The following is a 15,197-nucleotide window of genomic DNA, read 5'->3' as shown; positions in this document are numbered from 1 at the left end:
AGCTTGAAGCACAGAACTGTAGGCGGCCCCACTGCCAGCCCATAGAGCCGCTGCCACCCAGCGGGGCAGGACACGCCCTGCATGGGAAGGGAAATTTCTGGTACAAGTGGCCAAGGAGAGCTCCCAGCTACCGAGGGGGGAGGCGTCCTGTTCTTCTAAGACGGGCTGTTTTCAGGGAGCAGTTCCCTCGGTACTTCAAGGGAAGGCTCTGGACCAAAATCCTGGCTTTGCCATTTGACGAACCTCTCATTTCCTCGTCTCTAAATTGGGGGTAGAAACATACCTACTATGCCCCTGTGGAGTCACGGGGACCAAACGGGATCTTGTAAAGTGTTTAATGCGTGGAACGCACAGTAGGCGCTTACGTTAGCAGCTGTTACGGAGCTTCTCGACCCTTAGCCTTACTCCCCCAGTGCAGAGCTCCTCGACACAAAACCTTGCAAACCCCTGGTCCGAGCCAGGCTGCCCAAGCCCAGCCCCTAAGCCTGGCTCCTGCTTATCCCGCTAGCATGCGGCCAAGCCAGCCCTGCCCCAGGCGCGGGGGGTGCCATTCAACACCATAAAGCCTGCCCCAGGCACGGGGGTGCCATTCACCACCCCAAAGCCTGCCCTCAGGGGGCTGAGACTCTAATTTTTGTGCAAAAATATGTGTTTCTAAAAAGATGTACCCGGGGCCTCCCCGGTGGCGCAGCGGTTGAGCGCTGGGTTGCGAAGCTGCCCGCAGCCTCCACGGAGCCGGTTCGATCCCCGGCTGCTCCCCGGCCACCTGAGGAGGGTCCCACATGGTGCGCAGACCTCTCCTGCCGCCCGCTGCTCCCCTCAGCAGTGTACTTCGGTCCTTCTGCCTGCTCTGCTCCCCGCTCTGGCTCTGGTGAATTCTCTCACCCTCCCGCGCTTCTGACTGTACCCAGTGCATGTATAAACAAAACAAACAAACAAGCAAATAAATAAATAAACATGCCTCTATTTAAAAAAAAAAAAAAAAAAATAAAAAAATAAAAAGATGTACCGGCGTCTCCCTGGTGGCGCAAGGGGTTAAGTCCCAGCACTATGAAGCAACCCACAACCTCTGCAGCATGAGTTCGATCCCCAGTCAGGGATCTACCCACATGGTGCAGACCTCTCCTGACTCACCCGCTGCTCCCCTCAGCAGTGTATTTCAGTCAGTCTGCCTGTTCTGTTCCCCACTCTGTCTCTGGGGACTCCTCTCACCCCCCCTGCCCCCGCACCTGTGGCTGCACCCCAGCTCTTGTACGCATAAATAAATTAAAAAAAAAAAGATGTACAAAGGCAACTTTGATTAAAAGGAACTCAGTACTGAATTATCTTGAAAGACAAAGACTGTTTATTCCAAAGAGCTAGGGCCTGGACAGAAGCGGGAGGGTGGGAGACGTCTCTGAATACAGCAGGATCTTTTAACAGCCGATAATGTCCATGCGAGGGCGCGCGTCCCTGGAGCAGAACCCGGGACACAGGTCAGGAAGGCCGCAGCGGGGCTGAGTGGCCTCTCAGGCTTCATTACAGTCCCACAGTTCAAGAGGGAATACGCTTGCCCTGAGTTCCCTTCCGAGGCCATGAGGTATCTGCTAAGTACGAGCCGGTGTGGACCGTTCCTGCTGCAACGGGCAGAAGGGGATGTTTGGAAACTTTCCCAGCACCAAGCAATTGCAGTGATAAAAAATCAGCGCATCTTTTTTTCCAAATATTTGTCGGAACTGGTGTGATAATAAAAAATGTACATTGCCCCCACCTATGTCACCAGGCCTGCATCTCAAAGACATCAGCTTCTCTATATGGTTAAGCATCTGGTTATAAGGTTAACGGGGCCAGCTAAGTTCAGAGGAACTCCCAGGACTCAGAGGAAGCAAGTCTGCCAAAAAAAGAACCCTCTAGAGCTCCTTCCTGCCCTGTGCCACCAAAGGTGGAACACGAAGGATGATCGACATCCCCTCGGACACGCCAGAGCACACGAAGCCCTAACTGGGATGCTTAACGGGGAAGAGGTGCCTGAGAACCCAGGAAGCGGAGTCAGCCCTCTGGAAGATGTGCCGTAAGGCCGCGCATCAAAAATATAAATGGTCCGACAGAAAGATGGCAAGTGAAGCCAAAAGACCACCAAAAGTTCTCATTACAGGAATGAAGATAGCGAGAAACTTATATAAAAGAGTAAATAAGGTTTTTAAAGTCAACCACATGAAATTGCTAAGACAATTTATTAACCACGCCAGCTATCATCTCACACACCCCCAAACACGCCTTTCTTCTGACACGCTCCCGCAGACGAGGAGGTATTTTGCCGAAGGGTGTCCAGGTCTCTTCCACACGGGCTTCTGCAGCCAATGACTCGGAGCACACAGTGTGGAGAGCCACCCAGCCCTGTCTAAACCTCCACTTCTCCCTCAGAGTCCCCAGGTGGCGGCACGCATTTTGGGGGTTCGACCAGCTGAAGTTTGCTTTCACCGAGTGGCCATCCAGTTTAGTCCTCACTTTCCACTCCTGCAGCCTCTGCGAGCTCTACTGAGCTTCTGTTTTCATTCTCTAACTTTTTCTTCTTTGCTTTTCTTTCTACATTCAACTGAGTGAGCTCTTCATTTTTCTCTGTGATGTATTTTAGCTACAAAAAAAAATTTTAAGAATTATATTTTTATATGACTATAAATCCATTTTATAAACATAGGGGGGAAAAACCTTCATCCTCTTCCATCCACTTCCACACAAAGGCGTTGGGTGGAAAACCCTGGACTAGAGTTAAATGCAGCTTACAATGTTTATCTGGAAGAAGGAATCAATGACAAAAATGAACTCGCTGCTCTCATATGTCCTACCAGACAGGAGTTCCCAGAGTCAGTCAAAGAACGACACGTGGCGCTTGCAGGAGGCACGCCAGTCGCAGTGTAGTCAACCGCCCCCTAAATGGAGCCAACTAAAATTTATTGAGCAACTTCTATGTCCCACACTCTAGGGACACAAAGTAAGACAGACAAGGTCCCGGGCACAAGGAGGATTTAGTCAAATTTAGCTCAACTCTTTAGTAATAGGCTCTATTGGATAAAAAAATTAAAAGTCCGAAATAAAAACAATACTCTGAAGCAAACATCCAATAAGTAGGTCATTTCCCAGATCAAGTAACAATTATGATGCTGTAGGAAACATGAAGAGAGAAATGTCCTTTCGGCTGATACACAGAACCGCCAAGCACCTGAGCTGTTCTCCTTGGGGATCAGATTCTTATCCTTGACTTAGACTGTGGAGCAGGGTCACTGGGAGAGCAGAGCAGAGCCCAGTGGAAACAGCACCGCATCCGGGCTAGAAGCTTAGCTTCACCTGTCACCAGAGAGCTTGCTCGCTAGCTCTGGGACGTCAGCTAACTCCAGCTGCTTCCCCTGCTCCGGGCAGCTAGTAAGTCGCTAAAGCCCCTCGCCAGGCGGGTGTGAGGTTTAGATAACAGATGTCCAACAACATCTATGAGCGTCCCCTGCAAACTTTCAAGTGCTACCCAACTGCATTCATTCAACTCCTGTGCACTGAGCACCTACTGTGTGCCAGGCCCTGTCGTAGGCACAGCGATGGAGCAGAGGAAACAGCAGCCCCTGGAGGCGCCCACGGGGGAGAAGCCGAGAGCAGGGTCACTGCTGGGATGAACTAAGCCAGGACCCTCGCGCGCAGACCCAGGTTGGCCACTCGTTGGAAGTGGTCACGGCACCACCCGGAGGGGCAGGCCTGGTCAGGACGACCTCCAGGCTTCTCTGAAGAGAATGTGCTCGCTTCCCGCACACCCAGCTGCCGACACTCCCAGCAGACCGGGCTGCCAGGGACCCTGTGGCTGCCCCCAGAAGTAGACTTTCCCCACACCGAGCCTGGGACCTGCTGTGACATCATGCCATGGAGGAAACACGGGACCCAAGTTTTCAGATATTACAAAAAAGGCAAATTATGAACTCCAGAGAGTGCTGATCAGAACGTTTCGAGGAGGCCTAGCAAGATCCTTCATCATGAAGGAAAGACTGTAAATCACAGGCCTGGACCGTCCAGCCAGCTCTGTCTCTTACGCAAGGTGCCCCCGGGAATCGCCTGGCGCTGCGCGTGATTAAGCGGGAACGATGTGTCCTGACGGGAAGGGGCGTGAGGAAAGACATTCGTCTCTCACCAGCGAATGACTCCTCCTGGCTAAGAGCTTCACATCTTCCGTGTTAATTGTGCTTCTTTTCGCGTGTCTGGAGAAAGGGCAGAAACGGTTCATCAACATGCTTGGCATTATTTTCAGTTTGGAAGAAACACGGAAGCTCGCGGGCAGCCTGGGAGCGAGCAGGGCTCCCTAAGCAGACCCGATTTTTCGACCAAGGTGGTTAAGCTTACCCGGGAGCACAAAGATGAAGCTCTCAGCCCAGATGCCTGTTAATAAAGAGGCCGGGAGCAAGCAGAAGCCCCTCCACCTGCCTCCCCCCAAGGAGCCCGGAGGAGCACGAGCATGGGGAGGCGCGAGCGGTCATGGTGGTGGCGTGAACGCCCCAGAAAAGTGGGTCAGCGCCTGGCGTTAGCAGAGAGAGACTGGCAGGCCCCGGTGAAGGCGCGCCACGGCATGAAGAGACGTGAGGAGCAGAACAAGGGATTTCACGAAGCTTCCCCCCAGGTCCTGTCACTCTTCTCCCAGAGCTAAGTGACAGGAAATGCCATGCAGGCGTCTCCTGACAGCGGGTTCCCAACAAGGAGTTAAGGGGTTCCCTCGACAACAGCCGAGGGAGAACAAAGGGTACCCTTCAAACTGGCGTCTGTTTCTTGCTCACAACTTGGACTCACGCTCAGCCCTGTCCTCTTATCGCTGCTTTATTTATTTTTTTATTATTGCTGCTTTAAATGGTAATTCGAGATAATAAGCTCTAGTCAATAATTTATTACTCTGGGGCCTCCCTGGTGGTCCAGGGGTTAAAGACAGCGCTACCAAGCTATCTCCAGCCACTGCAGCATGAGTGTGATCCCCGGCCAGCCAGGGAGATACCCACATGGCGCGGCAGACCTCTCCTGTCTCGCCTGCTGCTCCCCTCAGCAGTGTATTTCAGTCAGTCTGCCTGTTCTGCTCCCCACTCTGTCTCTGGGGACTCCTCTCGGCCCCCGCACCTCTGGTCTACACCCCAGTTCTTGTATGCATAAATAAATAAGTCTTTGAAAAAAATAATTTATTACTCTAATCACATACTTTCTTGACATTTCTAACTTCCTCCAAAAATAAGGAGAAACTTTGCAGGATAAGCCAGAATCGCCGCGCCCTGAGGGCAGAGCAAAGTGGCCACGCGGAGCAGCCCCGCTGAGCACCTGCTGAGGCACAGGTACGGCCACACGGTTAGACTCAGTGGCTCAGCTGAGTTAACACTCCACGGTTTGCCAGACGGGCAGATGCGTGTGTCACCACAGCGTGACTACAGAGACCTCTGTCCTAAGGAACGCCCACGTCAGGAGATAACATCTAATTAGCTGCCTATAGGGACCAGGTCAAAGGAGACCCCCCCCCAATCAAAAAAAGGGCTGAGAGAGATAAAAGGTGATGTAACAGCAGCTGCAGACACAAGGCCACAGGAGTGCGGAGAGGCCCCGAGGAGCCGCCACGTGACTCTGGTCTGTCAGAGCGAGGCTGCCGTCGGTGCTCACAGAGCGCCACAGATGTAGGAGGTGAGGGGAGCAGTGGGCTATTTGCAGAAAAGGGTGCCTGTGTGGCCCCAGGAGCTGTGAGGACAGCCCCACCCCTCTGTCACACGGCCCGGCCTCTGGAGTGTGCGCCACGCCGAGTGTTGACACTCTCCTAGGGGGCCACTGCATGTCAGAGACTCCAGACCAGACCTCTGACTCCAGAAATCACTCTGGGAAAAAATGGTGCAGTTTTAGAAGCTGTTAGCCTTGTAAGTTTCAAAGACTATTCCTAGCAAAATGTATTTACTGGAGGATATCTGTCTTCTTCAACACATTTGATCCCTAACATATTAACAATATTAGGTTTTCAAAGGTAAATAAAGGAAATTCACAACAAACTGGGAGATAATTTTCCAGGGTTTATGGGAAATCTGACTAGAATTTAAATGCATTATCTCACAGAAACAATACTACAAACACTGGTGAGGGTCCTGGGCCAGCCTACATACAGCACCTGAGGCAGCACAAACCTCAGCCTCCTCAGACCTGGTCGTCCCCGTTCTAGAGCAGACTATGTGGCAGGGAAACCTCAGAGCCATAGCCGACAAAGCTGACTTCCTGTGAGTGTCCATTTCGCTCAGTGATAAGCGTCAGAACAGGGATCTGTTATGAGAACACACTGGTATATTATGAAGATAAATGTCAATTAAGACAAAGGAGGAGGAGCGACCTCCCTGACGGCCTAGGGGTGAAGCCTCAGCATTGTCATGGCTACAGCCTGAGTTCGATCCCGGGCCAGGGAGCTGACCCACATGGCGCAGTGGACCTCACCTGTCTCACCTGCTGTTCCCCTCAGCAGTGGATTTCAGAAGATCCGCCTGTTCTGTTCCCCACCCTGGCTCTGGCGAATCCTCTCACCCCCAGCACCTCTGGCCTGTACCCCAGTTCTTGTATGCATAAATAAATAAATCATTTAAAAAAATTCATCTGAGAAACCACAAGCCAACAGGAGCAAGGTAAAAAGTGTGGGGTGAGAGGCTGGCCTGGGATACAAGTAAAGGCAGGTTGAGGAAGCTGTGGCCCTTTCAGGCCCTAGTCATTTAAATTGCTTCATAAAAGCAATTTGTTGCGACTGTTTTCAATTCCCTGAGGTGTTAATGGGAGAGAGAAGCAAAAATCACTTGGGAGAGCCACAGCTCTGCCAGCAGAAGCAGGTCGCTGCTTCTCCAGGAGACACGCTGGCTAAGGCCACACTGGCCTGGGCTGCGCACCAGCAGGTGCGGGGGTTCCCCACGTCACACCAGCTTGCAGAAGTGTTCCTAAGGGTACACACACCAGCACACTCAGAGCCCTGAAGACGCTGTTCATGCCTTTTCAACCCGAAACCAAGTAACTTCCGTTTAACAAAAAGGCTTGGAATTTTCCCCAAATGCCAAATCAGGTCTGAAAGGACGTGATTACAGCAGAAGTTCTCTTCTTGCAGTACCGTGTTTAGAGATGCAACTCCACAAAATATACACGCACAAAAAAGAACAGCAAAGACCCCAGAAACCCCCCTCCAGACACAGAATCACTGGAACACGCACAGCCCTGCCCACCCAGCACCCCACGCGCACCTGGCAAACATTTCAAGGTCTCTGGCAAAATTTTCTGAAAGAGAAAGAAAGGCAATTTAGTTACTGTTATCTCAATCCTGTTTCAGAAGGAGGGAGTGAAAGCTGTTTCTACAGTAAGTTCTGTGGAGACAACAAGGCCTTTGAAAGGGAGCGCACTTGACACCCCGGCCGCCAGGAGCCCCAGCATCTGGTGCTCCGTATGTCTTCCCCCTCCCTTCTGGCACCTTTTACCCTTTATTACAAGCCTTCTGGAAACTGTGGCTACTCCTTGCTCCCTGGAAACTAGCCCTTTGCTTTAAATTTTGCCACAAGTCAGTGCTTGTGAGGACATTCATTTCCTTTGAAGTCAAGCAAAGACCAGGGCCACACGTTCAGCTGTCAAATAAGCTACGGGTAATATAAAAATGTGATAAAGCAATGAAATAAAAAATTTAATGTCTAATGTTCCAGGCAGTTTAAAACACAATAAAATAAAGGCTAATGACCTGGTGTTAGCATAATAGGGAAAAAAAGTTCCTTCCATAAATCACTGAATCTCGAATTTCACGATAATGTTCTCTGTCGGGGGGTACCAGACGCTGGGGGACCCACTCACACATTCCTCCCTGGCAAAACCCCCCCAGGGGTGTCTACAGATAGCAGGAAGGCCAGCCTCGTACCGCATTGTCGAAAAGTCACCTCCGAAATCGCCGCGATGGTTTGTTTGCTGAACTCTATCTCTTTGTCTGCCGCGACTTCATCGCAAAGGCAGCCGACGGTGTAGTGGACGGCCGCCTTCAGCCGCTGAGGCGAGAACAGAACGCTTTCAGGGAAGAGCTTTCTACGTCTTAAAAAACTAAAACCAAGGTGAGGGTTTGCTCTGCCCGGCTCCTTCAGTGAGGCCCACGATGGCTGAGTGACTTCTCAAGTGTGCTCATAAATTAACGAGGCCCTCTGGAGGGTGACTCGTAGAAACATTACTTCCTAGTTAATGGTTATGATTTAGGTCAAGCACAGATAAAGAATTACCACGTCAGGCTGTTACTGGCAAAGTGTCCACACGACTTTTTGCGGCTACCCCATGCGGGGTGTTGGGGGGGTGCCAAGTTCCTAGAGAGCAAAGGCATAGCCAGGAGTTTGGGGAGCAAATGAAACACCCAGCAGGACTCTGCCCATTCGTGGTTAATCAAATAATGCAGAAGGCTCAGCCTGGGCTGCAAGATGGCCAGGCCGGCCCCAGGCACTCGGGTGCGAAGAAAACACAGGAGAAGGCCTGGGAGGGCACAGCTGACCCTTCTGTGGTTTGCTCACCCACCTCAGCGGGGCCCTCACTGCTCCTCAGCAACGCTTTTAGATGCTGGGGAAAAAATCACTTACCCATGCAGAAGAATGAAAAAGCAAAGCCAGGGGGCCTCCTTGGTGGCGCAGGGGTTAAAGACAGCTCTGCAAAGCTACTGCCGGCCACTACAGCAGGAGTTCGATCCTGGCCAGCCAGGGAGCTGGTGCAGCAGACCTCTCCTGTCTCGTTCAGCAGTGTATTTTAGTCAGTCTGCCTGTTCTGCTCCCCACTCTGTCTCTGGTGAATCCTCTCACCCCCCACACCTCTGGCCCAGTTCTTGTATGCATAACTTTTTTTTTTTTTTTTTTTTTTTTAATAGAGGCATGCTTTATTTATTTGTTTGCTGGTTTGTTTGTTTGTTTTGTTCATACAAGCACTGGGTACAGTCAGAAGCGCGGGAGGGTGGGAGAATTCACCAGAGCCAGAGCGGGGAGCAGAGCAGGCAGAGGGACCGAAGTACACTGCTGAGGGGAGCAGCGGGCGGCAGGAGAGGTCTGCACGCCATGCGGGACCCTCCTCCAGTGGCCGGGGAGCAGCCGGGGATCGAACCGGCGCCGCAGAGGCCGCGCGCAGTTTCGCAACCCAGCGCTCAACCGCTGCGCCACCGGGGAGGCCCCTGCATAACTTTTTTTAATAAATAAAAAATAAAGGGAGAAGGTAGGTAAACGATTTTGAAATGTACACTTTGTCAGAAGGAAATGCATGTGTCACTCAGACTCCTTTTTGAGGCTGGTGAGCTAATCCTTGCTTTTTCCCTCTTTAAGGTGCTGCGGCGTTCTCAGGACACTATTTATTCTTTTTTTTTTTTTTTTTTAAAGATTTACTTATTTATGCATACAAGAACTGGGGTACAGACCAGAGATGCGGGGGGTGAGAGGATTCACCAGACAGAGTGGGGAGCAGAACAGGCAGACTGATAGAAACACACTGCTGAGGGGAGCAGCGGGGAGACAGGAGAGGTCTGCCGTGCCATGTGGGTAGCTCCCTGAATGGAACTCGCGCTGCAGGGGCTGCGGCCTGCCCCATAGTGCGGTGCTTAACCCCTTGCGCCACCGGGGAGGCTCAGGACACCCTTTATTCCCGGGGCTGGTCAGAGCAAGAACTGACGACCAGCAACCACCCCGAGTCACTGCGCCTCCGATCCCGCTCTGGGAACTGGGCACAGGAGTGAGCGCGACCCTCAGGTTGCGGGGCGGGACGGAGCCCCGGCAGGGCGGCCGGCGGGGCGTCTGCGTCCGGCGCGGGGAGCACGCCGGCCGGGCTCCCCGTCTGAGAAGCGAGACCGAAGCCGCCACAGAACCAGGGGGCCGCTCCCCCGTTGGGCCCCCCAGCGCGCGGCCCTTGCTGGGGCCCCCAGTCCCCACGGCGCCCCCAGCCCCCACGGCGGCCGTCGAGGCCCCGTCGCGTTGCCGTGGGAACCGCCCCGCCCCGCCCCGTCGGGCAGGCAGCTGGCGCATGCGCGGCGCGGGCGGCCGGAAGCGGCTGGGCGCCCCGCGCCCCCCGCCCCCCGCAGGGCAGGCTGAGGCCTCCTGCCCCCCGGACCAGACGCCGCTACCGCAGCGCAGGCGGGGCCCGGCCCCCCGTACCTGTTGGTAAGAGAATCGCTGCTGCTCCTCGGCCTCGTCGGCCTCCGCCATCCCAGCTGCGGGCTCGGGGCGCGCCGGCTCTGACGGACGCGGCGCCCGGACGACCAGTCGGGTTTTCCCGCCGCGGCTGCGGGCGACGGGCCGCGCGAGGGGCCAAAGCGCGAAGCGAAGGTCCGCGTGGCCGGCGCGTGCGCGCGCCCCCTGGCGGCGGCTCCGGGAAGGGCCCGCGGTGCCGCGGCCCCGGCCGCTCGTGCCCTGTGCCGCCGGCCCGGCCCGGCCCGGCCCGGCCCGCGGGGAGCCCCGCGCTGGAGCCCGGCACCCGCCGGGCCGGCATGGGGAGCACCGTCAACGCTTCGGTCTACGTTCCGTACAGCTGCGGCTCCCGAGTGCCCTGCAAAATGCGCTGTCAGTTTGTATTTGTTGTCACCAACAGCAGCGCCTCAGTCGTCAGGGACAGGCGCGAGGTCCTGGTCCGCGAGGGGGTCCCTCACCCCGGGCCACTGACCAGCGCAGGTCTACACGAATGTGGACCGGTTTTCCTCTTTGTTAAGAATTAAGTAGGGGCCTCCCTGGTGGCGCGAGGCTTAAAGGGGTTAAGCACCGCGCTATGAAGCAATCTGCAGCCTCTGCAGCACGAGTTGGATCCCGGCCAGGGGGCTACCCACATGGCGAGGCAGACCTCTCCTGTCTCCCCGCTGCCCCCCTCAGCAGTGCATTTCAGTCAGTCTGCCTGCTCTGCTCCCCACTCTGTCTCTGGTGACTCCTCTCACCCCTGGCATCTCTGACCTGTACCCCAGCTCTTGTATGCATAAATAAATAAATCTTTAAAAAAAAAAGAATTAAGTAGGGCCTCCCCGGTGGTGCAGCGGGTTAAGCGCCGCGCTATGAAGCTGTCCGCAGCCTCTGCAGCACCGTTTCGATTCCCAGCCGGCCAGGGAGATTCCCACATGGCGCAGCAGACCTCTCCTGTCTCGCCCACTGCTCCCCTCAGCAGTGTATTTCAGTCAGTCTGCCTGTTCTGCTCCCCACTCTGTCTCTGGTGAATTCTCTCGCCGTCCCATGCCTCTGGCCTGTACCCCAGCTCTTGTATAAATGAAAAATAAGTCTTTTTAAAAAATTTTAAAAAAAGAATTAAGTAAAATGAAACAAGACACCCACGCTGGATCTTCACTGCTTCCAAAGATCAGTTGTTTATTTTCCTCCCTTCTGGGGTTTCACAGACCTCTAGGACAGACGTGAGCCAGGGACTTCCTTGCTGAATCAAATAATAGTGACCACAGCCTGGAGCTGTTTTCTCCAAGCTCAAGTGTAAAGGCTCACTCTACTCTGCATAATTAACACTCCCCACACTCCCCCACCAACACACACACACACATACCCTGACCTCTGGCATCTCCCGGCTCCCTGTGTCCACACTCCCACCACTGCCAACTTCAGGGGACCTGTTTGGAGACCCTGAACTTGGACTTGCACATCCACCACCCACACAACACATGTAAATAATGCCAAGATCATAGAGAATAGGAAAATGCATCCTGTCTTCAAATATTACCTTGGTTGTTGATGTGAATGAAGCCCAAGCTTTTATATCTTAATTTTTAATAATGGCTGCTTTTGTCTCTGGCTTAGCCTATGCGGGGAGATTTAGACTCAGCTCTCACTGCAGGGGCCTATACCTGCCTCAGGATGAGGTGGGCCAGAAGGTCAATCAAGACTGAAATCTCCCTTCCGGGCAGCTGGGCAGGGTGGGGGCTCAGGCAGGGGCAGGCACCTGCGCGCCTGAGGCCGGGCACCGGGTGTTTCCACTGCGATTTGCTAAGAAATGCATCTGTGACTAAATGAGCCAAGGCGGCCTTCGAGACCAGGGTGTGGGCATCTGCCCACTGTCCCGCCTCCCACGGGGAGCACCCACCCTGGCGGATTCTCCAGGAGAGAGGCGGCTGCTTGGGACTCCGTCCTGCCTTCAGTGAGGAGCCAGACGCCCCCCAGCAGGACGGGGTTTCTCCTCCAGGTCGGGTGCACCTCTCGCTCCCCCATTCCGGCCTCTCGAGTGGCTTCTCCAGCCTGCATTTCCCGGCAGCTTCCCCCAAGCCGCCAAGGCACCTCTTCCCGGACAACGGCCCCGGCATCCCAGAGGGCAGGCTCCAGTACGCTCCAGGGCACCTCAGCCAACCTACGTGACTCCAGGGACCCCAGCCCGGGCAGGGTCTGGCACCCCCACCCCATACCCACCCCCCGGGGCAGGGAGGGCCTTTTCCTAGCATCCCTCATTACAGCAACCCCGTGGTAGTTCGCAGTTCCCCGTGTGACACTTTCCATGTCGGGGGGAGCAGTGGCTTCAGGTCCCAGACACGCGTGGGAGCCCCCGCTGCGGAGCGCCCCGGCCCCCCCAGCTCCGGTGCAGGCGCGCGGGCCGGCCGCTAGATGGCAGCGCGGCGCCGGCTTCGCTGTCACGCGTGGCAGAGACCGGGCCTGGGGGAACGGCTGGAAGCGGGGCCCCAGTTCAGACGGTGAGCAGCGGGCTCTGAGCCCACGCTGCCCCTGCTGCCCCCGCCCCAGCAGTAGGACTGGCCGCGAGCGGGGTCCTGAGTCCTCGGGCCTGCGTGGACGCCCCTCCCAAGGCTCTGCTCCCTGCACGCGCTGAGCCGCCCGCTGGGAATCCAGCCTCCCCGCGGGGAGTCAGGGCTGTGGGCTCCTCTGAGCCCCCACAAGTGGCACCCTGGGGGGCCGGCCCTCTGCAGCGCGAGGCCAGGGTGTTGGTGGGTGAATGCAGGGGACACTCGGCGGTACGGAGGCCTGATGATTAAGTGCTGGACTCTGGCACAGGCTCCTGGGCTCAAATTCCAATTCTTCAGAAGCTGCGTGGCCTTGGTGGCGTTCCTCAGCAGCCACGAGCCTCACCTCGAGCTGGGGGCCACGAGGTCACCTTGTTCAGAGGAGGGCCCCTGAAAGGACCTAACTCAGAGCAGGGCCTGATTTGCATTGTTCCACAGGCTTCATATTGCATGAGACCCTCAGGAAAAAACCCTATAGGGCCAGAGCTCCTGACACCCCCTCCCGCCCCACCCACGTAACAAACTGTCCTTTTCAAGGGAAGCCTGGGGGCAGGTTGCGGTCCAAAAGAAAAAATGAGGCCTCCCTGGTGGCGCAAGGTGTTAAGTCTCAGCACTGTGAAGCTACCCACAGCCACTGCCGCACGAGTTCGATCCCCGGCCAGGGAGGTGATCCTTCTGTCTCCCCACTGCTCCCCTCAGTGTGTTTCAGTGGATCTGCCTGTTCTGTTCCTCACTCTGTCCTGGGGGTTCCTCTCACCCCCTGCACCTCTGGCCTGTACCCCTGTTCTGGTATGCATAAATAAAAATAAATCCTTGAACAAAGAAAAAATAACAATCCAGTATCTCCTGACACATTCTCCTCTAGACCCTGCTGCTGCTCCCCCCTTCAAGAGGCGGTGTCCAATCCTCCTGCCCTTGAATTTGGGGGGCTTGTGACTCGCTAGTAAGTGATAAAACGGGACGGGAATGTGGCTAGGTCTTAGAAGGTAATGACGTGGTGCCCACATTATTGGCTGGGACGCCCCCATCGGGAGCCCAGAGCCAGCAGGTGAGAGCTGGCCTGACCCGGCTTCCTGCTTCCTGGCGGAGGCCCCGGAGGCAGCGAGGAGTGAGCGACACAGGCCCAGGAGCCTCAGCCGGGGGCGGCCCAGCTCGCGAGTCTTCCTCGCTGAGGCCGCAGCCGTGTGGAACAGAGACAGCTCCCCCAGCTCTTCCAGATTCCTGACTTGTGGAATTAGGAGAATAAGAATAAAAAATAGTGGTTATTTTACACCTGAGTTTGGGGAGGTTTCTAACAACCAACAGACACTGGAACGGCAGGGGGAGGACACCACGGAACACACTAGACTCTGGGACGTGATTTGAGTCAGACGCCGCCTTGTCTCCAAGCCGCCGGCCGGGACTTAGGAGCCAAGTAAACAGTGACAGCCGCTCGGGGACCAGGGCAAGGCGAGACCCCGTGCGGATGTGCAGGCCCCGCCGCGGAGCTGACTGGGGACGCCGCCCGCCAATGGTGGACAGACAGACGGACCTGGGAGCCAATCCCAGTGTCACCGCCTCAGCCCAGCTCCCCGCCCCGGCCTTGACCCTCCGGTGCCCTGGCCCTGGGGGAGCCCACCCGGGGCCGCCCTGCAGTGATCGCGGGTCCTGACTGCTGCAGCCTGCCCGGCCCTCAGTCATCTGTTCCGACACACGGCACCGCACACACGCCCAGCGGGGCTCCCAGGAAGCTCCACCAAGGGGGACAGCTGTCTCCAGGCGATGGACCCCTGCCTAGAAATCCCGCCGCCCCCTCACGCGACCCACGGCCTCAACAAACGCCTCTGTGTGTCACGTGGCGGCCGTTTCCGGCCCACAGTCCCGGGGGGTCGCCGCTGCTGGCACAGCCACCAGACTGTCCGGGCCGCGACCACCTGCACCCACCTCCTCGTGCCTTCACCTGCCGCTCCGGCAGGAGGGAGGTGAGGTGAGGCACAGTAGCCCCAACCACTGTCCCTTCGCGGCGGGCACGGGGCTGGTGCCCAGGGGGCGTCATCATCCGTCAGTAGGTGACAGTGAGGAGTGACTTGGGGGTGGAGCCAAGATTAGGGTCCCGGGCCCTCACCCGTAGGCCAGGCTGCCTTTGCTAGTAGCAAGGGGCGTGGGGAACCCATTTTAAAATGATACGCAGCATCGCGGGGGATAAAATTCAAGAGGCCTAAAGGACACGCAGCGGAACAGTCTCCCTGTGAGGACATGGGCAGGAGCAGCCTCCTTACGTCACTGTCTGCGTGACCCCGCAAAGCTTCACCTGTCACCTCACTGTCATGGGGCCCAAGGAGGCACACGCTAACTCCGTCATGCAGATGAAGTGGGAACACGGAAGGGGGGTGTGTCTATAACTCGCCCAAGTGGACATGGCCAGGCGTGGCGGCCCTGCTGGTCTCTCCCAGGCAGCCGCCTGCGCGCTCACGGGGGCGCTGCCCACAGCCCTGCGGGGTGGGAATCTGCCTCTTCGAGA

General features: G+C 56.1%; 1 protein-coding gene across 1 annotated transcript; it reads right to left on the bottom strand.

Annotated features, from left to right (window-relative positions):
* Positions 1 to 1,309: 1,309 nt before the first annotated feature.
* On the bottom strand, positions 1,310 to 10,256 carry CENPS (centromere protein S). The gene is made up of 5 exons (XM_037501479.2): positions 10,143 to 10,256; positions 7,898 to 8,021; positions 7,239 to 7,272; positions 4,148 to 4,214; positions 1,310 to 2,614 (listed from the first exon to the last, which is right to left on the bottom strand). The coding sequence occupies exons 1-5, from the start codon at positions 10,191 to 10,193 to the stop codon at positions 2,477 to 2,479; spliced, it is 414 nt and encodes a 137-aa protein (XP_037357376.1). The 5' UTR covers positions 10,194 to 10,256; the 3' UTR covers positions 1,310 to 2,476.
* Positions 10,257 to 15,197: the final 4,941 nt, after the last annotated feature.

This window comes from Talpa occidentalis, unplaced genomic scaffold (assembly GCF_014898055.3).
Source record: "Talpa occidentalis isolate TD23 unplaced genomic scaffold, MPIMG_talOcc4v2.1 talOcc4.9, whole genome shotgun sequence".
Classification (NCBI taxonomy): Eukaryota; Metazoa; Chordata; class Mammalia; order Eulipotyphla; family Talpidae; genus Talpa; species Talpa occidentalis.
This window is presented reverse-complemented; position numbering and strand designations above follow the sequence as displayed.